The sequence below is a fragment of the Spinacia oleracea genome, chromosome 5, assembly GCF_020520425.1.
Source record: "Spinacia oleracea cultivar Varoflay chromosome 5, BTI_SOV_V1, whole genome shotgun sequence".
Classification (NCBI taxonomy): Eukaryota; Viridiplantae; Streptophyta; class Magnoliopsida; order Caryophyllales; family Amaranthaceae; genus Spinacia; species Spinacia oleracea.
The window spans coordinates 15,565,235-15,592,667 of NC_079491.1; the positions used below are offsets into that span (position 1 = coordinate 15,565,235).

At 35.0% G+C, this 27,433-nt stretch overlaps 1 protein-coding gene across 2 annotated transcripts; it reads right to left on the reverse strand.

Annotated features, from left to right (window-relative positions):
* Positions 1 to 9,013: 9,013 nt before the first annotated feature.
* LOC110784629 (coiled-coil domain-containing protein SCD2) lies at positions 9,014 to 27,121 on the reverse strand. Of its 2 annotated transcripts, none has more exons than XM_021989084.2 (17): positions 26,739 to 27,121; positions 21,411 to 21,577; positions 18,154 to 18,226; positions 17,992 to 18,033; positions 17,840 to 17,902; positions 17,400 to 17,449; positions 17,299 to 17,326; positions 16,730 to 16,801; positions 16,514 to 16,624; positions 16,368 to 16,428; positions 15,946 to 16,062; positions 15,735 to 15,856; positions 15,570 to 15,627; positions 15,238 to 15,279; positions 14,799 to 14,839; positions 11,374 to 11,500; positions 9,014 to 9,451 (listed from the first exon to the last, which is right to left on the reverse strand). In XM_021989084.2, the coding sequence occupies exons 1-17, from the start codon at positions 27,000 to 27,002 to the stop codon at positions 9,309 to 9,311; spliced, it is 1,581 nt and encodes a 526-aa protein (XP_021844776.1). In that variant the 5' UTR covers positions 27,003 to 27,121; the 3' UTR covers positions 9,014 to 9,308. The 2 variants fall into 2 exon arrangements, with proteins under 2 accessions (XP_021844776.1, XP_021844775.1); XM_021989083.2 differs by lacking the exon at positions 26,739 to 27,121 and adding an exon at positions 22,001 to 23,044.
* Between the last annotated feature and the right edge of the window lie 312 nt (positions 27,122 to 27,433).

The following is a 27,433-nucleotide window of genomic DNA, read 5'->3' on the forward strand; positions in this document are numbered from 1 at the left end:
AATTATTAACCATAAATCACTTGTTATTTTAATATGAAAATATAAAAAAAATCAATATAATACTGTAAATAGATGTAAAATATATAATAATAAATAAAATATTAATAATGTAATAGTTATAATCATAATGGTAATAATAATCATATTAATTATTTTATTCATTGGAACTTATTAGACCAAATTGAAACTTAGTAGACCTTATTATAACTTATAAGACCATAATGGACCTTATTACTTATTGCAGGTTTAATCAGATCAGATCAGGAAAAATAAGTTCAGATCAGATCAGATCAGAAAAAATAAGTTCAGATCAGACCAGATCAGACCAGATTATTATTATTATTATTATTATTATTATTATTATTATTATTATTATTATTATTATTTATTATTATTATTTTTTTTATTATTATTATTATTATTATTATTATATATTTATATCATTTTTATTATATTTAATATTGTTTTGCTATTATTGCTTTAATAAAAAAGAATGTTGTTGTCGGTGCAATTAAAATCTATTACTTAAGAAATAAAAAAACATTAGCAAAACATTCAAATTCATCATGTCCAAATTAAAATCATTAAGTCCAGATCAGAAATGATATGATCAGGTCATGTCCATATCAGAACTGATTTTTATAGATCAGACCCATTTTATATCTAGACCAGAACTTATTGGATCAGATAATATCAAGATCATAACTGATCTGTACAGATCATGTCCAGATCATGTTCAAATCTGCAAAGATTTTGTCTACATCAGAATCGATCCTTACAGAACCAATATGTTCAGATCAAAACCGATTTGTACAGATCATGTCTAGATCAGAATCGATATGTCCAGATTATAACTGGTCTAGATATTGACTCTGTACAGATTATGTTCAGATCAGAATTGATCTGCAAAGATCATGTCCATATCAGAATTGACTTGTACAGATCATGACCAGATTAGAATTGGTCTGTACAGATCATGACCAGATCAGAACTGATCTGTAAAAATCATGTCCAGATCAGAACGGATCTGTACATATCATATCCAGAGAAGAACTGATCTATACAGATCATGTCCAGGTCAAAACTGAACTTTACATATCATGTCCAGATCAAAACTAAACTGTACAGATCATGTCCAGATCAGAACTGGTATGTACATATCATGTACAGATCATGTCCAGATCATAACTAATCATGTCCAGATCAGAACTGATATGTAGAAATCATGTCCAGATTAGAACCGATCTGTATAGATCATATCTAGATCATAACTTATATGTCTAGATCAAATCTATCTAGATCATGTCTAGGTCTATCTAATATAAGGAATAGTTAAATCAAGAGCAAAGTCAAATAAATAATAACAATATTATAAATTTGTGTAACATTTATTTTACGCGTAAGTCCCTTAATATTAATAAATGTAGATTTTTGTTTAAACTTAGTTATGAAGAATCAGATCAAATCAGATCAGATCTGAACAGATCAGATCAGATCAGAAAAAATAAGTTCAGATCAGATCAGAAAAAATAAGTTTAGAACATATCAGACCAGATCAGATCAGATCAGGAGAAATAAGGTGAACTAAACAGGGCCTTATAGGACCTTATTTGAGCTTGTTGAACTTATAAAACCCTAATGGAACTACTCCCTACGTCTCTTTTTGTTCTTTACGTTTTCCTTTTTGGGTGTCCCAAAATGTTCTTTACATTTCCTTTTATATTATCACATAAATGATTTAATATTCTATCAAAATTTGTGTCCAACTATTATATTAACCAATTAAATCAATTGGGTCATTTAATCCCTCACACTTTTCCAAAGGGACATTAATTTTTTCTCATTTTCCCAATATCAAAATTTATATAAGAGTGAAAACATTATAAATAAATGTAATTTTCCTCGTTTACAGGAAAAACTTAGAAGAATCTCAATGCACATTAATTATTCGTTAAAACGCGTGCAAAATACCAAATGTAAAAAACAAAAAGAGACTGAGGGAGTAGCTTATTTGAGCTTATTGAACTTATAGGACCTTATTTAATTTATGTGACCTAATTAGACTTTATCTAAACTTATCTAACTTTATTAGACATTAAACTATCTGATTTATGTTTTTTGTGTGATCATGTTCAATCAATCTCACATGTAAAAAATTATATGTATTTTACTCAATTAGATTTTTTTTTTTGTAAAAAATGTAGTTAGTAACAGTAAAAGAATTTAGTATCATCCGTGCGATGCACGATTCATAAACTAGTACTATATAAAAAGAAATGTACGTACCTATTAGAAAAAAGAAATTATTACACATAAAGAAAAGGTTATTTGTAAAAGAGACCTTTAAATTACAAATTTACAATTTCCAGGGAGAAATTCATAAGAAAAGAGGTTTGAAGCTAAGTGGAATTGTAAAAAGATATGGGTTGGAAAATGTGTTAATTTAGTTTTTTTTAAGATTATTATTATTGGCTTTTTTAAGACTTGCAGTGGAAGCAAAACTTTTACTTTATGAAATATTTATAACGTTTTTACAACTACTCATTTAAATACCGACTTTGCTTTATTTGTTGGACCATTTTTGTAATCTTGACATAAAATTGAAGTGGAAAAAGTTGAACGACTTTGTTTAAGTAATCTTTTTATAAACACATTCATTAGTATTAACCCACCCTTGATTGACTAAAGCTTAACAACTTTGTTTCATGCTTTGTTTAATTGACTTACTTTGATAATCTGTGTTTCAATTCCTTTCTCATTTGACTACTTTTACCTCTACAAGGTTAATTCTTATGATTGCTAGGTCTAGGGGTGTTTATGGTCCATCGAATGAATGTAATGTGAACCTTAAAAGTTTCAATTAATCGTTACAATGATTATGATAATTCTGTATTGTAACCTACAAAGACAACATCCACCAATGTTAACGTTAACATTGGTGGTTGTTGTCTTTGTGTACTCGTGGATATATACATTAGCCTCATATCAAACATCAATCGTATAACAAGATATCTGACTTTATGATGAGAATGCATAATTAACAATGCTACATTCCTTAGGATCAAACACTTAATTGTGAAAGAAGAAAATTATTCATCATGAAAGTCATCAACATCAATAATAATAAAAAAATACTCCTAGTTATTTTTCTTGTAGGCGAGGAAAGGGTCTCATCTAGACCTGGTTATCGGGCGGGGCGGGTCAGGGTCGGTGCGGGTCAAAAGAGGGTCGGGTATTGAAAGGGTCATTTTTAGCGGGTCGATAATGGGCGGGTCAAAAGCGGGTCGCGGGTCAATAGCGGGTCATTAGTGGGCGGGTCAATAAACGAGCAATGAAAAATGAAAAACAAAAGAGCCATGTGCAAGTACAAGTAAATACGAAGCTATACACGTAATTTTTTGTATCATTACTATTTTATTTTTCAAAATAATTGTAGTATAAGTTTGACCCTATAATGACCCTGTCCAATAAAGGCCCTGTCCAATAGGAGTCATGCCCAATAAAAGCCCTATTAACTTGACCCTAACCCTGTGTCCATTGGACTACCCTGTCCAATAACCAGGTCTAGTCTCATCCTTTTGACTCAACCTCTTTCAACCATTGTTACAGGGAGATAAATCAGTTAACTAATTCCATTTAATAACCGTAGCTATAAATCTATAGTCGTCTCAATTTCGACCATTTTTGGTTTGATTCTTATAATGAACTAATCTCCTTAATCATAGGTTACTACTTACTAGAATGTTCTATTAGTCCAAATTCACCTAATTAAAATTCTTTTCCCCTAAAAAAAATGTTGAACATAAACAACTTCGAATAGAATGGGATCGGAGCCTGGGAGGTGATAGTAAAGTACGTTATGTGCAAAGAATATTCATGTACGGAGTACTACGTAGTTACTCAATTCGTCTCTTTTTATTCTTTACGTTTTCTTTTTTGGGTATTTTAAAATGTTATTTACATTTCCTTTTATATTATCACATAAACGACTTAGTATTCTATCAAAATTTGAGTCCAATTATTATTTTAACCAATGGGTCATTTAATTTAATCTCTCACACTTTTCCATTGGGACATTAAAATTTTCTCATTTCACAATATCAGAATTTTGATAAAAGTGAAAACATAATAAATTAACGTAATTTATCTTGTTTAAATAAAAAAATTGAGGAATCTCGATGCAAATTAATTAATCGTTAAAACGCGTGAAAAATATCAAACGTAAAGAACAAAAAGAGACGGAGGGAGTAGTATATTGTTATGTGAAAATGACAATTAATTGCAGACAAATAACAAAAATAGACGAGCTTGTTTATATACATAAATAAATGAGTTGTTCATGAATTTAAATGAATCAACATATATATATGTTCTTGTAATAAACGAGTTTCAAAAGTTGTTCAAGTTCGACTCATTTATTATTAAAACGAATATGAAAGAACTTTAGTCGTGTCCAATCTCGAATAGCTTATTAAGAGTCTCGGCTCATTTACATTCCCGGACAATATATAGCATGTCCACCCAACCGTAGAACAAAGCCTGCTCCATTTGGAGTTGGAGTTGGAGTTGGAGCTAATTAAGCGCAGTTTCCTATCAACAGAACCGGCAAAAGAGTATGTGGAAAACAAAGCAAATGTAAAATTTCACTCATTTCCATCATCAAACACACCAAAAAGGAAAGAAAACTTTACTATTTTCTAATTTTCTACTTGGAGTAGTAAATAAAAAGTTAATAAGCATGTTAAGAAACAACAGTTTAACTGCATGCCTTATGTCCCCTTGTGATTCAGAGCCTTACTGTTTGTTTTTGTGCATTCTTTTTTATTTTTCTTGTCTAGTGCTCTTCAAGCACGCGTGATTTCATCTTCATCATTTCATTTTTTGACATTTTAAATAACCATTTTCACAATTTTTTAATTTTTTTTTGACAATTTTGGATAACCCAACTTATCTTTTGGCTCAAACAAATATGCACTTCCTAATTTGTTAATTGGTTTTTTTAGCCTTTTTATGAAAAGAAATTTTGAAATTATTATGTCACTTGAAACAAAGGAATCATGTCATATTGAATATTTTAAAATAAAAATTGGATGAAATTAAATTAAGTAGTGTAGTGTATATTACCAGTGAGGTTTTAATTTAATGGTTAAGATTGAGGTCTATATAATATGTTTCAGGTTTGATTTCCTCGCATAATAATTGTAATTTATATTCTCATTTGTGACTCATTCACAATAACAAATAATAAAAAAAAGAAAGATTTTTTTTTTTTGGGTGGGGGTGGGGAGGAGAGTAGTGTAGTGTATTGTTTAGTGCAAGGCGTGTTGATTACTTAAGGTTAATCTTCTTTTAATGAGCCACAAATTTTGGGATTCAGACCTTTAATCTCCTTTTAATCCGTGTGTCGTATCTATTAAAAAGGATGTTAAGAATAATAGTAGAGGCAAAAGTAAGTTGGTCTACTAATACATCCGTCCGATATTATTTGTCTTATTACTATTTCAAATTATACTATAAATATGTTAATAATTATAGACTACTCCGTATATATATGTGGCGCCATGGCGGTAGTAGGTGATTTTGCGGTGGTGGTGCACACGGCTTTGAGTCGGGCGAGAGAGGAAATTGGGTGGTTAAGGGTGTGAGTTACGACGGTAGTGGTGAATCCACGCTATTATTGAGTTTTCTCGAATGCATACTTAGCTTGAATTCGAATAACTAATGATGAACATGATTAATTGATACAATTTTTTATACTTTTACTTCCCCGAGTTTTCCTTTTTTGGCTTCTTGGTCGAGACTGTTTAGAAAATAAAGAAAAAAGGTCTTTCCAAAATTATTAATTTCAATAAGATCTTTTAAGAATATTAGTAAGAAAAGTCTTAAAACAAACAATAATCACAATTAAAAAGTGTCGTTAGTAAGTATTGTTTGGGATCAGGGTTTCTAATTGGGATTGCTTATGAAACGAGCTTAGAGTGGTAGACAATCACCTCTCGTGATGCAACATGAACTCTATTAATTAGAATTTATACAAACGGTGGATATATGAAATTTCATATGCACAATTATATCTTAAAAAGGAATTACGCTTATATTTATTTTAATCCATATTAATGTTTTTGTCGATATATGTAAATGGTTGATGTGTTTGGGGTGCACTTCAATAGTTCAACTAGGTTGCCTATCCAAAAGGCCAAAATTGAAAGAATGCTTGGAAAATGCCAAATTACCAAGAGACATATTTCTTTCCTAAATTATCGAAGGTATGATCTTGTATTGTAGTGAAAAAATTACAGAGTATTAAGGTAAAATAAAAATTGTACGAAACCGTTTGTGCGCAAAACTTGTTACGGAGTGTCGGAGTACACCGTACTTAAGAATGTGGATATGTTTGACTAATTTGAGTTATTTAAGAATGTGTCTTTATGGTAAAAAAAAAAAGTGTTATTCGTCTTTTCTGTGATAGTACTTCGACTTGACGACTTGACGTATTAAAAGGAGATAGAGAAAGATGTCCTAACTTAAACTTTTAAACATTTGAAGGCTTCAACTTTTTTTTTTAGTAACTCTAATACATACGGACTAGTTAACACTTTTTGGTTGGTATACAAAGTATTATAAATTCTTTTTGGTTAGTATATTATAAATTCTTATTTAAAATGATGTATAATAAATTTTGTATATCAAAGTAAAAGACAAATTAAAATGCTTAAAAGTTACTCTGATGTAATGTACGTAGTACAAGATATTTAATTTTTTAGTGATAAATTTTGTCTCTTTAATAAAAATATCCCTTTAAAATCATTAATATAAAGGTAACTAATAAAAGTTCATTTGATGTACACACTACTTAGGCTCTGTTCTGTTTGACTTATTCAGTTAAGTTCAGATAAATTACATAATTTCAAATAATATAAGTTCAGCAAAAATAAGTTTTTCTTCTTATATTTTCACACACAAATAAATTTATTTCAGACAAATTAAGTTTTTTTTCAGATAAAATAAATTTAGATAAATTCAGATAATATAAGTTCAATTTAAGTCCAATAGAATAGAGCCTTATTGTACGTTAGATGCATACAATTATTAATTTTCTTACCTTATACTCCCTCCATTTCATTTTGATATATCCATTTGGATACTGGTGTGGTTTTTAAGAAAATTTGAATATTGGTTTGTATGGGTATAAATGTAATGATTGGGTGTAAGAGAAATGATTGGGTGTAAGAGATTATAATAAATAAAGGAGTGAGAAAATAATAAAGAAATAAAGTAAGAGAGAGAAGTGATAATGATGGATGATAAAGGAGGTGAGAGAGTGGGTATATGGGGAAGGAAAAAGAATTAAATATTATGGGTGAGGAAAATTAGGTGGGAATATGGGTAGAATCTTTAGGTATTTTGGTAATTAGATAGAAATATAAGGGTATTTTAGGATAAAATGTATGTCCAAAAATAGAATGGATACAACAATATGAAACGCTTAAAATGGAAACGGATACAACAAAAAGAAACGGAGGGAGTACTTCGTAAAAAAATATATTGATAAGGATTATTAATTCTTTAACATCCTTGTTTCCTTGTTATCAACTCCATCAAAGAATCTGGTCTACTCCTTGAAAACTTCACAATGTTATCAATGTCTTTAAGATTCTTCTCCAGCAATGCGAGTTCTGAAAAATTGTGCACATTTACGGAAGAGTAAATAGGGAAGTAGATTGGATTGGTACTGTTGACCATTTATTATCAAAAGCAATATGAGCATTGATCCTTGTAACTGTCTGTAGTTATCTTTGATTTACTACTTTGATTGTACAAAACAATTACTCCGTACTTAGCATTAGGACTTCCCCTCATGCGCAGGGTTTCCTAAATTATTACTGTTACCTTGTTTTTTTTTTTTGTTTGTTTATATACAAGGAAATGAAGAGAAGAGAAAGGAAAGGGTTAAAGGTAAAGAGGCAGTGAGTCATGTCGTGTTTTCGTGTCAAGCCCACAAACCATACGCTTGAGCATGCCCGACCCACTTTTTTCTTGTCGGACCAGGTTTGCCGAAATTTCCAAAAAGACTCAAGCACGACCCAAGCCCACACGCCTGGTATCGGGTCGAGTATAAGCTCAATTTTACTCAATTTACGTGCTATGTCGTGACGGGTCATGTCGTGACGTTGCCACCTTATAGCGATATCTCCAAAAATGTAGCCCAAGCCCAATTACACGGCCAACACATCATGCTCATGTTATGCCGTACTTTTTCTGTGTCGTGTCTCTGGTCGAGCCAACCTAGTGTCATCTTTAGTTAAAGGACTTAAAGCTCTCTTGTTTGAATAAAGGGTAGAAAAGGAAAAGGAAGGAGGAGGAAGAGGTCCACTTTCCCATCAATCACAAAACAAGAAATACCTACGGCCCAACTTGGAAACCATTAATCCTTGCTGATATTGCAAGTTTATGGGCATCCAAGGTGGCTTGTCTATTTGCATACATAATTTTACAGAAATTAAATTTCTGTCCTAAGTAGGTTATATCATTAGTTATTCCAGAAATTTCTACTGGTGAAGCTTCTTTTCTCCTTAGGCAGTGTATAAGGACTTTGCAATAAACGGCATTCCTCCAAACACACCGTAAATAAACCGTATCACCTAAGTTTTTCTTCAATCTGAACCAGTTGCAGAAACAAAATGCTTCACTCTGGTCATTCCACGCAAAGTTTTTAATAGTCAAAAGACATGCAAGTCTTTATCATCCCATTTTCCCATTTTACAGTGAACTTTTACATAGAAAACTAGAAATTATTTGATATGGCAAAAGTATTTATACAACCAAGTACAGCAAGTCAAGGCAAGGGCACAAACATCACAGCTTAACAAAAATATATGAGCAAGGTGTGTTACATACTCTTAGATAATAATTCCTAATTACTCTCATAGATATGTATATGTTCCTATATTCAAAAAGAAGTAATATTACCATAACATCCTCAATTAGTTAATCGTGTTGAACCAATACTCAATAATCCAAAGAGAAAATCTAACTACAAATTCTATTAATTTCAAAAATTACTGCACTTTGCCAGGTTTTATACAAGCAACTTAATTACACACCAACTTTACAAGGATTCTTGATTTCTTGTTCATCGATATCAAGAGACTCACCACATACACAATGAAACCAACCTCTACATTTCATTCTCGATGGTATAAAAACACTGTGAACTGAACAAAAATGCCAGTGCATACACTTAAACTATCCATGAGAAAGGGTGAACATTTAATTCTTTACCATGCAGTATAGTTGGTGAAAGTCCGTCATGTAGAATTCTCTGATTCAGCATCATGTTTGTAATTGGCAGCTTCCACTGAAGGGGAATTATGTTCGATCTCTTTGCGTGATGTTTCCCATAGTTGCTGTTCTAATCCAAGTTTCCGTAACTCAACCAAACCACGTTCAACTGAAAGATAAGTGTTCCCGTCAAGACAGTTTATCAAATATTTTGGAAGAAAAAGATAGATTCCAAAACAACAAAAGATTTGAAACACTCTGTTTAAATAATTGTTAAAATATATCCAATCTAAATAGCCCACATCAATTGACCACTCAAGTTATTGAAGAGCGCAAACAAGCTAATTATAAGTAAATTTAGACGTACAAATTTATCTGATGAGGTGCTCCAAAACAACAATTATATACAATGATGTCCAACTCGGAAAGTATCTCAAGCACCTTCACATCATCATCAAACAACCTTTACAATAACTTCTTTTACAAGTAATATTGCAAATTTATAGGGTTTGCTTTACACAATCCGCAGTTGTTCTCATGGAGCACTGATCCCAAATCCCCAACGGGACAGGTAAGGAAACAACTTTAAGCTGATATAAATTTAGTTACCAATAATACCAATTAATTCAACTATCAAATGGATCAAGTTTCTAGAGTTATGCCTCTGTTTGGGGAAGGCATGACTACTTTGACAGCTGACACGGTTAAAATGGCTTGACAACTGACTTGGGAGCCCACTTTTGCACTAACAACGTGTAGATGAGGACGGTCATACTAATACTCAAAAAGTTCAGAGTGTTAACTTAAAGCTAATGAGAAGTACATCAACATCAGGTAGCAGTGATCAGTTGCGGAGCCATGCTTGGGCATCGAGTGTCATGTGACACACCATTCCCAAATTAAAATAAATAAAAAGACAGTTTGAGAAAAAACATTTGTAATGAATAGCGTGCCAAATATTAGATAATGTCACTTTAGTGCTAATTAAGCGCGAAGATAGCAAGAGAAGAATGGAGCCTTAAACAAAAAATTAATTGTTTTTTTATAATAAAGTTACCTGTTCAAAAGGTCAAGGTAAGGAGGGATTATTTTGGGAAGGGTAGGGTAATAGTTGGGATTATTCTGAATAAACAATATTCAAGTTCGGATTATTTTGAGAAGACCACTAATAGTTCGCAGTATTATTGTAAATTTTTTCAAATCAAAATTGTAGCTTTGAAAATATATTTGTGCTGCAAAAACGAAAAAGTGAACAATTTTGATGGTACACTCATTTTTTAATAAATATATATGGGACAAATTACGAACTAATAGTGTATTAAAGGATGTCCTACCAAGCTTAAATAATGGATCCGCCATTTGGGGTGTGGTTGGTAGACGTGGTTACACACCATCTAAAAAGTCTTGGAACCAGCTTATAGAAAACTGTGACTAGAACTTTCCCTTCAATAGATTTTTTTTTTTCTCAACTACCTTGTTCAACGTTTCCCTTTTATGGAAGTTTCTACTTTATTGCAATGTTTCCTTATTTGCACATGGTTTCTCTATCAACCCCTCATCACTTGGGTACCTCTATTTATTTCTCTCTATCTTTCTCCTCATCACATGGACTCCTAAAAGAGCATGCAACCCCTAATTTACCTTGTTCAACGTTTCCCTTTTATGGAAGTTGCAATGTTTCCTTATTTGCGCATGGTTTCTCTATCAACCCCTCATCACTTGGGTACCTCTATTTATTTCTCTCTATCTTTCTCCTCATCACATGGACTCCTAAAAGAGCATGCAACCCTAATTTACCTTGTTCAACGTTTCCCTTCTATGGAAGTTTCTAATTTATTGCAATGTTTCCTTATTTGCACATGGTTTCTCTATCAACCCCTCATCACTTGGGTACCTCTATTTATTTATCTCTATCTTTGCCCTCATCACATTGACTCCTAAAAGAGCATGCAACCCCTACATGTTGCAACGATAAATAAAAAAATGGAGGAAAAATCAAAAGTAAAATTCACTATAAATCTGGATCATTTGATATTCAAGACAATTTGACCACAGTTAATAAATTTAGAAGATTGGTATAAGAACAAATACCATCAACTGCATCCTGCAATGCTGGAGACTGACCACTTCGGCTGGTCCATAATTGAAGTCGCTCTTCAGCAATGTCCTCCTCAACCTGGTGATCTCTGGCTCTTTTCCAGAAATACGTCATCCAGGCCTAGAAAAAACAACAAAAATGTAAACTCTTCTGAGTGTCAAATCAATATCCAATTGCAAGTTGAAAATGAAATCTTGAACATGTACATAGAAGTGGGGCAGTAGAGAGGACGGGGGATTGATTACCTCCCTGTTTTTCCTATCCTATCATCAGCATACGTACTAAATAAATTGCCTATGTGGATGTGTGTGCTTTGATTAAAGTAACTATTCTAGGACAAGCAAACAAAATCTGACTTTCAATTACAAGTCAGTGTCAGCTGATTTAGTTTTCCTGTCATCCTATAGCCTACCTTGTCTTAGAGATCCATAGCTAAACAGGCCCCAAGTGAATCACACATCTGACTTTCACTACCAGTCAGCGTCAGCTGGTTTAGTTTTCCTGTCATCCTATAGCCTACCGTGTCCTAGAGATCCATAGCTAAAGATGCCAAATGAATTCACAAATTAAGACTACCTCCCATTTATAAAATTTCAGCCATGGTAATCCTCTTGCCTATAGTTACCCTTTTATCAAAGCCATTATACCTAGTTCTTTGTGATGCAACAACTGTTTCTTGGTTAATTTACCCCACCCCTGCCACTCAGGAACAGAAACTACCATCACACCTGCAGCATGCTCAGTGGGAACTGTCACCGTACAGTAAACCGAGCAGCAATCATATCTTGGCATCATTTTGCGAATCCCAGTTCCACAATATTAAAAGCATTCTAGTCCATGAAGATCCTCCAATGAAGGCCTGCCATCAACACCAGCGGGAAGGAACCTAAAATACCGTAAATCAGCACAGTCCTCCTGCAGTATCGTTTCAAGTTTTCAACCATCTAGCACATCCAGTGTAATAAATAGCCAACCGCAAACGTTCCTGCCTCGCACATACTATGACTAGTAACACTGCACTTCTAACAACAATGTTAGGCAGTCACACGCCAAAATCAGTTCAGTTCCCAATTCATTCTCAATAATATTAATCAACTAGAGGGAGCTACAGGTATTTCTGGCTGGGAATATCTAAATTAGCCCATGTCAATTGATTGGTTGGTTTAGCATGTCAAGGAAGCTTCAAAAGCAGGCAACAGGTCCACTTTGAGACCACCACAACTTGGGTCTATGTGCAATCCACATGGCCATATCAGGTCAGCTACTCAGCTTGAAGACATTCTGGGTGCAGTAGCCAGGAAGGTAAAACTGTGGGCATTAAACTGGATCATTTATGATTGATGTTCTAGCTTATTCCTTGCATATGAGATTGGTTCATATCTTTTGCTTCCCTGCATTACGTTTTAATGGATAAATCTTGCAGCAATAAACTTTATGATTCCATTCTCCAGGCTGTGATTCTTCATTTCCAGCCTCCCTCCTCCGCCACCCTGTCACTCTCCATAAACCAACTGCATCCTCCACTTCCCCTACACGGCTACACCTACTTTGAAACACAAATTCCAAGCTATTCCACACTTATCTCAGGACCACATTAGCGTTTATATCCCTGCCAAACTTTCCTATGCCTTATCAAAACAACCTTAACCTACCAATCCTTGTTCCAAACCACCACTGACCGACCACTGACACCATATCACTTTCCTCCCTCCCTCTATTCTCTGTCCTCCTGTGACACTGACATGCTTGGCAACCACTTCCCACCACCAGTACACTCAATTTCAAGGCACCCAAATTACACTGAACCACAGTATTAAGACTATGAAAGGTCAATTGGGCTGTAGGAGGAATCATTTTCAAGATTCTAGGAGGAGGGCAGATGTGAGTATTAGCAAATAATCTACCCCGCCTACAAGAACCAAGTGTAATGGGAGTAACCGAACATAAGGGGAGAAAATATCAATTTCTTTCCTTTTCTTGCTACTTATTCTCTCTCTTTCTCTTACCCCATCTTGAACCAAAGAACTCATGAAAAGGTATTCATATTCACATTATCTTTACTCTCGAATCAACCATCTCTTATCTAGGAGGCACTATAAAAATCTCAGTAGTCAAGCTGAGAAACCTGGTCCATTGTTATCAAGTGAAGTAGACCTTAATTTGTCCTGATAACTCAACCTAAATCCTCTTACTTTTTACCTGCCCAGGAACATCTAATAAAGTGGCTCAAGTTGATTAAAGTTCCATTTAATACGGGAAAGATATAGAAGGACAAAGTTTCAACAAAAAAATATCTATCCATTGTGTTGCAATATGTGTTTGCCTGCTGGGGTGTTACAAAATAAGGATGCAATTGAAGGACATCGGGTCATTAGCAATTGAATACTACCTCCGTTCTTTCTTACTTGACCTGTATTCCTTTTAGGAAGTTCATTTTTACTTGATCCATTTCCTGTTATGGCAAATTTTGTAATGCAAAATGCATTTTCACCCTTACTTAAACAACATTACTTCTTATACATTCACTCATTCACCCACCTTGCCCCTCATTTACTTTGCTTTTTCTTCTTCTTCATGGAGCCACCTGCCTTCCCTTCCTTTTTCATGGCAGCCACCGTACCTCAACCAACCCTAACATCTTCCCTTTCTCTATCCTCTCTCCCCTATCCCCCTCACTCCAACTTCTTCACCGTCACCATCACCTTACTGCCACTGCCACCGCCCTGCTCACGAGATTTACCAAAATCGAGGCCATGGTGGTTGAATTTTGCCGGAGGTTACAGATCCAAAACCACCATGGCCTTGATTTGTGAAAAAATAATGCCCTCTCTTCTATCTATTTTGAATCATTGCTGTCGTGATTGTTGTGCTTCATGAAAGAGTGGACAAGCGAGAACGAACTACATTTCAAATGGATGTTGTTGCCAGAACGCGGGGAGGAAAGAGGGAGGGGATGCGAGAAAGAGGGAGGGGAGAAGGAACAAAGCAGGAAATCGAAGAAAGCAGGGGAAGAAGGGAGAGGAGAAGGAAGCATGTGCTTCACCGGAAGCCAGCACGGCGGTGCTCAGGCGTAGGTAGGCGCAGACGCGCAGTGGAGAAGGCATCGTTGTTGCTATGGCGAGGAAGAAAGAGAGAGGAAGCTTAGGGTTTGTCAGTTTGGGGAAGGAGATGGGTAGGAGTTTTTGGTCTTTTGCTTTCTAAATTCATCTTCAATATGTGTGCCTATTTGGCTATTTCCAATGAGTCCAGTTAAAAAAAAAAGGAAATACAATTTTAGGTTCACATAAACATTCGGGAATTATCTCAAGATTTAAAAAGATGTATGATAGCTCCTTAAGTAAATCATATTGAGATGGCATTACTCAATATTCTATTTCCTTTCAAAGGTGACACCATTTAGTTTTCTATGAAAACATACCTCCTTGAAAAGAACATCATCTGATTCCTCTTGACTCAATTCTGCAGTAAAAACAAATTTGGCAAAGCACATAAAAGTTAAACACCAAGATATTAGAAATATGAATACATTATGAAGTTGGTTTAACCATGCATAAACCAGAAATACTATGGCTCAGCGCATCACTTTCCCAAAGCATAGGAAGGGTTGTAAAATATAAGGAATGTTTCCTGAAGTCTCTTTTTTAAGGGAATTTTCTTGCCAATTCTTAGTTACCTAAGTAACCTAATATTAACTGCGAACCATAGAAGCTATGAAACAGATGTTAGAAGTTAGAACTTTGAACTGACCAAATATTATGCGTAGTAGATAAGTTAATTCAATTAACAATTATTCCCATACTGTCTAAAATACTACAGATGTTAAAGCACAATAAGCAATCAATGAAATATTCCATTACCGAATGACTCCATAAACTTGGGATCACCAGCCACCTTGAAATCTGGAAAATAAACATTCAATGAAACCAAAATATAAATGTTCGGCTCTAAAACATAAATCATATTGATAAAATAAGGAAAAAGAGAAACAGACACAAGATAGAGAAGCTTATAGCAAATAGAGATACCAACCAAAAATTAAGCAAATAAGAAAGAGAGGAACACTTTGAGTAGGAACTTTATGTTCTTACAGAAAGCCAAAATAAAAATACTAACAACCTACAAGTCCACACGGAAAAGCATGTGGAGCAATAAGCCATACACTCAATAAACAGAAAGGTATTGAGCAAACCTCGAACTAAATTTGGGCGTCTTTTTTGTGCCATTGACAGTGCAACTGCATCCTCTATCTGAAGTGAAATACAGTTTTTGTTTCGCACATCAACCACAACAATGATCTAATTAAGAGAATTACAAAATCATAAGAGCACAAAGAAAATTGACATCAAAGACAAACCTTTAAGGAAGCCATTTCCCTTAAACCCATTTCTACTGAAAGCATAGTTTCAATGTTTCCCTCCCCAGTAAGATCACTGGGATCACGGCCAGACTTGTTCCATCTACTTGAATTACTCTCATCTGCAAAAGATGATTGACATATACCATTTGTCTGCTGATCATGAAGAAATTGCAAACAAATTTAACAGAAATGAGGACTAACAACTAGCCTTTGTTCAAGAAATCCTCCTTAGCCTTCTGTCCTGCAGATATGACAACTTCAAATGGAAGAGGAGCAAATCTAGACCAATGTTCATACTTGGATCCAGCTATATCAGCACAAATAACTGTGTGTAGCAACAAATCATTTGTCAACACTGATTACATTAGACTTTCTTATTATTCAGCAACCACCACACCTCCCCTTTCCCAACAGAAAAAACAAAACATGAGAACACAAAAAAAAAATCAGCAGACAAGCAATTGCTGGCACGCAATATTGTACCCAGCAGTACACAAACATTTGAAAGAAACCCAAAAATACGAAAACAAAAGCAGGCGCAAGATTAAATTGTAAGCTTGAATGCCCCCATATCATCCAACAATACTAAGACATTTTCTCCTTGTATAGAGGACACAAGAGGGGTCATACCATACTGCACAGCCAAGCCCCAATAACGGGCAAGCCAGCACCTCTTAAGAACAACTTCCTCCTACATGTCAGAAAAATCATGTCGGTTTTTGGTCATCATCTTGTAAACATGTACTGACCATAAATCAAAATTGAATATTACAAACCATCTCTTCCTGGGTCAAAACCATTCTCTTAGTCATAGTGCGCATTGCTTTTGCCTCAGACTCAGCTTCTTCGAGCTTCTCCATAGTGGTTGCAGCCTCCATCCTTAGATTCTAATAACATCAAGCATGAATATTTTGATTTATCATAATGTAAGTAAAGGTCTAAAGAAATATACTATATGAAGTCCAATGCAGCTATTGCTAAGTAGATTTAACCTCGATTTCAGAATGTAGGGTCTCCATTTCCTCTTTGCCTTCCCTACGTTGTTTTGCAGCCACGAGGGCAGCCTACCAAACAGATTGAAGACCCTCATATAAGAAACTTTAACAAAAATGAACTTTTAGACTAGTAGAACATGTGACAAGGAACTCATGCATAGTGATATAGCCTTATAAGACTTTCCAAATTAGAAATGAAAGAGAGTGCCTTTCTGACCAAATTCATTGGAGCTTATGCAACCTTATGTGAGTTTGGGAGAAATAGAAAGAGGAAAATCCTCTTAAATTGAGCTACGGTGGCTATTTTGCTGTATTTTATCACACGACTACAGGGATATTCACAGAATGTCTTTATTACTTATTAGAAGTACACAGGACTCAGAACTTGGAATTCTTTTCTGTAAAATCTTCCCAGTTCTTATCAAGACTTATGATCCATCCTCTATTTTTCTTAATTAATAAGATTGGTTTAAAATAATACAAGAATTTTCCAGCCCCACACCAATGGAAGAATTTGGTAAGTTAGAAAGTAAGAATATCAATACGATAGGAGAGCCTACACACACCTCTCTTTGACGTAATGCTGCTTCCTTCCTGCAAAGAACCATAATGAGGTTATGCAACAGGATCACTGAGACTGAGAGCGCAAAATTAGTGATGACGTTACCTGCTTAGCAATTTAGCTTCCAGAGATAAACCTTCCCCCATAGATGCAACCTATCAGTAGTTAGTAGTCAGTACAAAATATTCATATTCAAAATATAATCGCACTCAAACATAGTTAAGAAATACTCCATGATCCAGCTATAATTTAAATCACACAAGTCTACATATATAAAGATAACAGCAACCATATAGATTGACAAAATACCGTGATGGGAAATTCCCTATATGAAATTAAACCATGATCCAGTCATGCTATTGAACAATATTGGTTATCTATGACAATATTGCCCGAATAATACCGAAGATGTTAAAAAAGAATCCGCACAGATTGGATGTAAATACTACTAAAAAACAACTCATAGACTGCAGAAATCAAGATCAAATTTCATTATTAGACTCCAACTGCAAACGGAAGAATTGTACCTAGCCAAGGAAACGGACCTGTCTTTCAAGTTCTCTTGCTCTGGCCTCTGCTTCTTCACGTTTTCTCTCGGCTTCTCGAAGCTGTTATGGGTATATGGATTCTTACATTTTGAGCCGACAACAATAACGCACTTAAATAAATTTTCCCCTTCTAAGGGCAGAGAATATACCTGGTCAAGAACATTTTCATTCTCTTGTTGTAGCATATCCATCTGCAGTAAGAAGAAATATTATCTTAGACAGCATGTTTACACTATCACACTTCATAACAGTTACTGAAGCTGCACATATCAAGAAACTGAAAAATGAAAATCATTGCGAGTGTCACATACTTCGTCGAGAAGGGAAGCATCCTCTGAGCCACTTACTGGATCTCTCAAGTTGAGATGGCCTAAATCTGCAAACCTGGTTATTTCAAAACCAAATTCTTGAGCAATCTTTTAGCAAAAATATAAAAAACTTAACTTATCTTCCACAATCAAGATAAGGAACAACCACCATTATGCAATACTATATGCACTTTTCCTAGGGTCTATGTCTCTATGAGGTATAAATATGCACAGTTGTGACAGTTACCCAAAATGGTTACGAAAAGGGTTAAAGAACTGAAAAAATATACAGATTACAGAGAGAGGATGATAGAGTGGAAAACAACATGTTTATTAATACCAATAAGTTACTATCCTGGACTGAATTCAAGAAGATTGGGAAATGCTGTTGGATGACTGCCAATTTTTTCTACCCATGTACAGAAACTACAGACATCCTAAAGATAATGAAAATACCAGGTTAAATTTTAAAACTAATACAAGGATGTCAACAATATTAGCAGTCTCTACCGGGTTCCAAAACCCTAAAGTAATGCGAAGTATATTTTAGGTTTTAACTTTTAAGAATATAAAAAAGGCATTGACAATTGCTCATTCGTAATTTAGACTGTTTCCTTTTTTATTATTCGAAAGTTGTCTAGTTGAACTTATCCTTTAGGCATCAATAGTCTGTTTCGAAAGTATCAGGTGGAATACAAATCGTACTTGCCTTCATGAATGGAAGTAGGGAATCAGAGATCATGAAAAGCGGGAGTTGGAATGCCAAGGGCCATGCCTACAATTCCGATATTTTAATTCTGATTTAAGGGGTGCAAGATCGAAAAAGTGGAACTGAGAGTAACAAACTTCCTACGCACCAATTAATAACCCCCTGCGTTGACATCCATCATCACCACTTAACACCATCAGCACCTAAACTATTAACCATTGATCCCTTGCCAAAAGCTGTCTGGTAACATACGCATTGAAATTTGAAATGCCATTCAGCAATTCTGAAACACCAAATTAAGCAACATTCTGTAGCGCACATTGTAGTGAATCTTAACGTCTTCTAATTTTCTCTTTCCTCCAAATTATCCTATTTTTTGGAGGAAAAAAAGAAGTTATATTTTTATTAAGGGGCTTTCCCTTCCATTCCCATCAAATCACAACCAAACAAGAGAACCTAATAAAAATCATTTCCTTTCCTGCTACAATTTCCTTCACCAAAAAGGGTCTTGCAGTCTTTAGAAAAAAATACCAGTCGTCCAACATGGACTCCCACTGTTGAAACTTGAAAGTGTGCAGGAGTCCAGATGTATGTTGCCTTATCCCTCTAATTCGAAAATAGCGGTTTGTTTCTTAAAGAAAATATAAGTAACGAGGGAGTAGTAAAAGGAATATTAATGAAATTAAAAATATAATTCTGAGACAATGATCTCTTATCTGCTTAGTGCTTACCAGCTGATAATGTCTCTTTGATGATAGCGAGGGGCGCAATGCTATATTCTTGTTTTTGTGAGCCAATGGGGGAGCAAAGACGGAATACTTGTCTTCCTTGATACAACGTGTATAAGATTGAGGGACTTTGGTTATGTTTATTACTTTTAAACAATGCAGACTTAATAATTACTGTAGGATGGAGCACTAAAGGACAGAGACAGACAAGGAAAACCTCTCACGTACCTCTTATACACAGCAGAGGGAAATTAGAAGAAAAAGAGAGAAAAGAGAGAGAGTCTATTTTTAGACACATCAGATGTCATAAGTCATAACAGCTATCTGTTTGATTTGTCAGAGGTTCTTAGAGAAAGTAATTAGCTTCTTTTGGGGTATCAGTAAGCAATATTATATGAACATTACTAATAAATCGAACATATTTTGAGAGATTGATTAAATGCTGGTTATGGCGGTTGACTAGACATAGGTAGAAGACATTTGGAAGCCGATCAGTCATAACATGGTGCTTAGACATTAACCTCCGGAAACAACAAGATTTTAATTTCTGCAATGACGGTTGATGCTTCCCTTTTCCTAGTTATCACACACACAAACGTTTTCTTGATGATCCTCAGAGATGCAATGGACGAGTCTTTTACTTTCGGCGGTAAATCTGGGACTAAGGATAGAAAAGTGGGTTTTTAATATGTTGTGTCGAATGATTGAACTGTCAACTACTTTCCTTTCTTTTCCATTCACTTCCTTCCAATGAACTAGATTACCAAACATCGGAAATCAAACCTTTATTCCTTTCCCTTCTCTTCCTTTCTTTTCCCTTGTCTACCCTTCTCTTCTCTTCCCTTCCCTTCCCTTCCCTTCCCTTCCCTTCCTTTACTGATACTAAACCAAACAGACATAAACACCCACAGAGCATGTACCAGATTTCAAAAAGCTCTTCCTCCAACAGCTATTCAACATTTAAAACCAGCTCTGAACTTCATGATCAAATGGCAAGTTGGCGACTCACAACGAAAACTCTTATCTGTTAAAATACCCCCCAAACCATCTCTATCCCTCTATCCCTCTATCCCAAGAAAAAGGAGGCTGGGTGTGGTAGGTAATCTGACTACGAACAAGATTTATAAGTGGGATAAATTCTTTAATATTAAGTAGCATACCGGGTACATAATCATAAGCATTACTCTACTATTTCAAACGAGACTCCCTCTGAGGTAGAGTAGGGAGACAAATGTATATAGCCTCAGCCCTACAAACAGAAAGAAATTGCATCCTAACCCCTTAATTTGAAATGCATAGAGTGCCTGAAACTTCACAGAGAGTACAAAGAACAAGAAGTTCGTCGAATCTTTGTTATTTCATTTGCCATAAATAAAAACAGAAATGCAGTTAATACTGACTCATTCAGCTCCACTAGCAATTAACAATCAAAGAGCATTTAGTGCCCTAAGAAAACCTTCTTCAACAATGGAAAACTAGATGTATAGAACTATAGACTACAGATGACGTGAGGAACAATCCTCTGGAAGTGATCTGTTATTAGAATCTTGTCACCAGAACAGAATGAGACAAATGACAGAAAACTTTCAGCTTAAAGCTTCCGATAGGGAGCTTCACAGGAAGTAGCTTGATGGCATTGTATTTTCCCCTTGCTTCAAAAGTACTTTCATTGTCAAATATTCAGCACGATGTTTTGTAATTTTTCACTTTTTATACTTATACTTACTATACTTATTATAGAATACACATTGCCCTTGTGCTAGTATTGTATGTTAACACAAAGGAGATATTACTATAAAACATCAATTACAAGAGCCTTTTACCTTTTGTCTGCTCTTCCCTTGGGAAGGGGAAGTTCTACTGGCTGTATCGCAGAAGGTGTTTTTATCCCCACTTTAGAAGGTTGTACAACTGCAGGTTGTCGAATTGGCCGTCCAGCTGATGTCGAACGTACAGAATGAGTGTTGTGATCTACATAGTTCCTACCTAACTAATTCAAAGATGAAAAATATCTAATCAGTCCACTATTCGACAAAATCACATCACAAATGCATTACAACCAGCTAGCTCAGTTCACCACACTGGGTAATTTTTTCATAAAAATCTGTTACATCTCATTCACATTCAAATATGAAGTAAACAACTCCAAATTACATGAATGCAATTACACTTCAACTTCTAGTTTCTCACTCCTCTTTAGTTTAGCATATAGGTCGTCAAGATACAGATTGTATAGAACTACGACATATTCTATCAATGAATTCTCATAATGACCCCAAAAATCAGCAAAAAAGCTATTTCCTCAGTAGACAAACAAAAGTGAAATCAAGCCATCCACATCTGCTAACATACCCAAGACCTTGGATCAAACTCGTCTACAAAATTTACCAAAAACAAAAGGAGATGGGATTACCGCAGGAGAAGGGGCGCGGTTAGTAGGGCGGGCGAACCCATTAGTAGAATTCTTATTCGGAGGAACCAAAGACGGCGGAGCACCAAACCGCAACCCAAGATCAACATCACCGCCGTCGTCGTTATCGTCATCATCATCATCCGTAGCAGTTTGAGTAGCCATAACCTGCGCTAATCGGCGAGCGGCGGCTTTAGCGGCGACGTTCTGAGTTTTTCTAACAGTAGAGTAACCGGTGCCGAGGCGGGAGCTAGGGTGAGCGGGGGACATCGCCGGCGACACCGAGTCGTTGCTGCTTGAATTGGTGGAGTTGCTGCTCCACTGCCGTGTGTACACCGGACTCAGCGCTCTTCTCCGATCCATTACTTCCTCTCTCTAAGATTAATTAAAAGTTGAAATTGAAATTGAAATTGAAATTCAGCGTGAATTCAACTTCACTCCGAAGATATAGAGGCGGTTTGATATTTTATTTAATTGGGGCTAGATTGTAGGATTGGGTAAGAGTGGCAGATCTCTTGAATTCCGAGATAATCGGGAGGAGAGAGGGGAGAGAAAGTTGCCGGAAGGAGAGAATTCCGGTAGGAGGAGGAGTAGATTGTGTATTATTTGGGTGAAATTTAGATTTTGGCCGATGAATACGAGAACGAACTTTGTGTGCGCTGTGATTTGACGTGACGTGGATTTCTGTTGATTACCATGTCACCATTTCATTTTTTATTATTTATGAAAAATCCTTTTCTCATCGTATTATCCAGGTTTAGGTCACCCATTATCGAATCACATAAACTTTAAATCGGGTTATTATTATACTTGAATTATGTTCATACTAGTATCAAATAAGGACAGTTTTACAATGGCTACAACAATTTTGTAGCCACTATAATGTTTCAATCTTGACCGTGCATTTTTTAAATTAAATCTACACCGTTCATTCAAATTTTCATAACTTTAGATATAAAAGATGGAAAATAACGATTAATTTATAAAAATACTACGGAGTACTAAGTAATGAGTATTTCCTCTTTCCCCTTCCTCTCAATCGCCATTAATGCTGATGAAACCTTCAAACAATTTAGAACTAATAATTTACACGAAGCATAGAAACAAAAATAAAATTAAAGGAATAAAACTATAATGAGAGGCAATTTTTGAAGTTTTAGCAGCAATGCCGATGGCTATGGCATGTGGAAACTTGCAGATTATAGTCACATTTGATGATAATTAATATGCATTTACTCGAACAATTTAATCAAGGAATGAATATGGAAAATTAAACTGTTTCTTAAAACGGTTACTTTATTGCTTTAATTGATTTTATTTATTTTGTAAACATCTTGTGGTCAACCTTATCAACGGCTAAGATTATCCTTTATAATTGAAGGGTGTAAATTTGACAAAATTATGGTGGCTACCATTTTATTGTAGCCATTGAAAAACCTTCCATCAAATAAATCTACATTAGACCACATCACAATTTGATGTTCGGGTCAAATTTTGATAAGAAAATTTAATCAAATTATACCATAAAATTTCCATAAAATAAGTTCGAGTTGTATTGTTTGTTTGTTTCGAAAAGTAAGGTCATATAAGTTCGTACTATAAGTTTAAATATTTTGAGATAAGTTTAGCAAAAATAAATTCAAATAACTTCAAATAAATTAGTTCAAATAAGTTAATTTCGGTCAAAAACAAGTGAACCAAATAACTAAAACCTTTTAGATTGATGCATCGCAGTTTACTAGTCAATTATCTTATATGCCATATAAAATATTACTTTGAATTTTGAATCAATGTTTAATTTAGTCATTTCAAAATGTGAAAATGTTAAACATCATTGCTAACGTTGATATCACCCATCTTAATATCATTAATGCTGATTTTGAATCATTATAATAAATTAATTGACTATACCCTAATGTGGCTTCTTTCAGCCGAAAAACCAAACATAATACTAATCGTTTGTTAGTTCAATTGTGATTGGGACTGAACTTGTAGGGCAGACCGCGTAATTTCGATCCTCCGCAACAACAATTGGGAGGGGACTGTAACCTATCCACCAAAACTCGCCCTAAATTCGGATTAACCCTAAAGATAAATCGGATGATAGCACCAAAAAAAAAACACATAATAACTCATTACCTAGATCATTTTTTCCCTCACCCACCTCCTTTTCCCTCGTCTTCAATTCCATCCCCTTCCCCTTCCATTTCCCTCCGCAAATGCCAACTAAACAAATATTAACGGGAAACGTTTCTTCAACATTTATGCTATAAAGTACTACGTTACTAATAACTTGGCCATTAATATTGAGCCCAAATTCTTATACTCCGTATGAGACTGTCCTCACCATCAACTGATGGTGAGACCAGTTCACACTTACGAATTTAGGTATGTTACTTCTCTTACTTTAGACATGTTACTTTTTTTTTTTATAATTTTAGATGAGGTACTTTTTTTAGTTTAGGTATGTTACTTCTATAGTTTATACATGTTATTTTTTTATACGGAGTAGTTTTAGGGGAGATAACTTCTTAGTTTAGGTATGTTGCTTCTATAGTTTAGACATGTTACTTTTTTTATATATATAATTTTAGAGAAAGTATTTTTTTTTAGTTTAGGTATGTTACTTCTATAGCTTACACATGTTACTTTTTTTATACGGAGTAGTTTTAGGGGAGATACCTTCTTAGTTTAGGTATGTTACTTCTATAGTTTAGATATGTTACTTTTTAAAAAAAAAAAAAAATTTAGAGGAGGTAATTTTTTTAGTTTAGGTATGTTACTTCTATAGTTTAGACATGTTACTTTTTTTTATACGGAATAGTTTTAGGGGAGGTACATTTTTAGTTTAGGTATGTTACTTCTATAATTTAGACATGTTACTTTATATATATATATATATATATATATATATAATTTTAGATGAGGTGCTTTTTTAGTTTAGGTATATTACTTCTATAGTTTAGATCTGTTACTTTTTTTTTATAGTTTTAGGAGAGGTACGCTATTGGTTTCGCGCTCGTCACACCATCAAGTTGATAGTGTGACTGGTCTCACAGGAGACGCGCTGAATATTGAGTACCCCGTAGATTAGTAGAAGTGATCTAAAATTGGTTTCGAATAATAAACACAAAACGAGTAACATAAATATATTACAGTACTAGGGATGTCAATGGGGCGGGGCGGATGCGGATGTAGGTCCCTCCATCCCCATCCCCACCTAAAATTTTCATCCCCATCCCCGCCCCATTACCCATGGCGGGTACAAAATTCATCCCCATCCCCGCCCCAACGGGTGTAAGCTAAAATCCATCCCCGCCCCGCCACCCAACTGGGTATCCATCCCCGTCTTATCCCCGCTTCATACCTGCGCTAATACCCTCCTAATTTTTCTTATTTAGCAAACATTTGCCATATATACGGAGTAATCAAAGTTAACTATAGAAAAAAATATCTTATGACTAAAGTAACCTATATAATCGAAAAAAATACTCGTCATAACAAAAAAATCCAAACAAAAAACATAAAAATCTCATCAAAATTTATATTATCACCTAAAAATGCTAATAAATCCAAACTCACCCCATCACCCATGGTGGGTATGAAGCGGGGCAAGTGGGGATGGGGATGGGGCTGGGCGGGCGGGGATGGGGCGGATTCAACACAAAATCCACACCCGCCCCATCACCCATGACGAGTACGATTTGTATACCCATCCCCGCCCCTTCACCCGCCAAACCTACCTCCATCCCTGCCTACTTGGAACGGATGCGGGGCGATTCTCCCGCGATACCCGCCCCAGTGACATCCCTTATTTACACATACGTTTCATAATGAGCCAAGATACTGCTTTGAGTCAAGGTAACAACCTAACAGGTCAATTAATCTATCTAACTCTTTTAACATTATTTTTCATAACTTTTGCAATCGGTATTATTCAAATAATCATATCGTTGACCTTGTCAAACTTCTCATTTGTTTTAGAACTTACCGTAGATGCTTACAATTTCCATTATATACACCAAGCGTAATTTTACATCCTCTCATATAGGACGTCATTTTACACTAACATTTTGTTTGTTATCAATGAGGCACCTCAAGAAAATAGCTAAGGAAGTTTTGGGGTAAATAAGTTACAATTATTTACAAGGACAATAATAATTTTTTTTTAATACTTCCTCCATTCTTTATTAAATGACACAATTTTTTTTGTCACGTTTGCCAATGCAATATTTCAACCATTAATACCTTTTATTATCAATGGTTAAAAATTATAAAAGTTTGATATTATAAATCTATAGGATGAGACGATTATAACAAGACCCCACATAACTATATTTTTTGTTAAGTATAAATCACAATTGATGGTCAAAGTATATTATATGAATAGTGCCAAAAGTACAATTGTGTCATTTAAAAAAGAATGGAGGAAATAGGTAAGAAGAAGGGGCCCTAACTGAACCAACACCTAGCACAGGTTAACCAGCCCAACTCCGCAGGTCATCGCTTGAGCCACTCCCAAGCATTACGCAGTTGATGGGGCTCGAACTTGTGACCTCCGATCCAAGTCACAAGGTGAGTTCCCCACCAACTCCACCAACTTATGTTGATAAGGACAATAATAAATTACAAACGAGAAAGTAGCTAAGGAAGTATATATACATATTATACACATACCTTTAATCTTAACCATTAGGTCAAAACCTCATTGATAAGTAGCTAAGGAAGTGCGTATACATACCAAAGACGGAGGAGGACCGAATTGCAATCCAAGGTCCCATTCGTCATCATCAAAAATAACGTCGTCGAGTGGAGTTGGATTATTAGCAATAACCTGAGCCAAACGCCTTTGAGCAGCAGATTTTTCGACCACATTTCGTGTTCGTCTGGAGATAGCAAAGTCCGAGCTACCACGACGATGTCCTGAGCCTGACAATGGCATCGCCGTCACCGTCACCGTCACCGGGGACCACAACTCCTGATCATAGACATTTTTGGAGTTCATTCTTGTGGATAGTTGTACGGAGTTGTAGGAGAGAAAGAGGAAACGAAAGAGCTAGGTAATAGGTGTAGGTTTCGTGTTAGAACAATACTATTAGAGAATAGAGATGCTAACTAAGCAGAGGTAAGAATTGTTCGCCCACTTGACTAGGTATTCATTACATACATGATACATAAGAATTTTGCCTAACGCAATGTGCATATATATTGACTGTTCTATTTAATCATTAAGATCATTCTTCTTCTTTTCTTTTTTTTATTTTTTTTTATTTTTAGGGAATGATCTTATCATTCTACTAGTATTGAATTACATGAATACTAAAGAGGATTAAAGTATTTTGCGAATGAATTCAATAGCAATACAAATTAAACTATAGATATGATTGTGACATACGTGCTTTTAGTTTTACAAATAAGCACGGATTTCATTGTTAA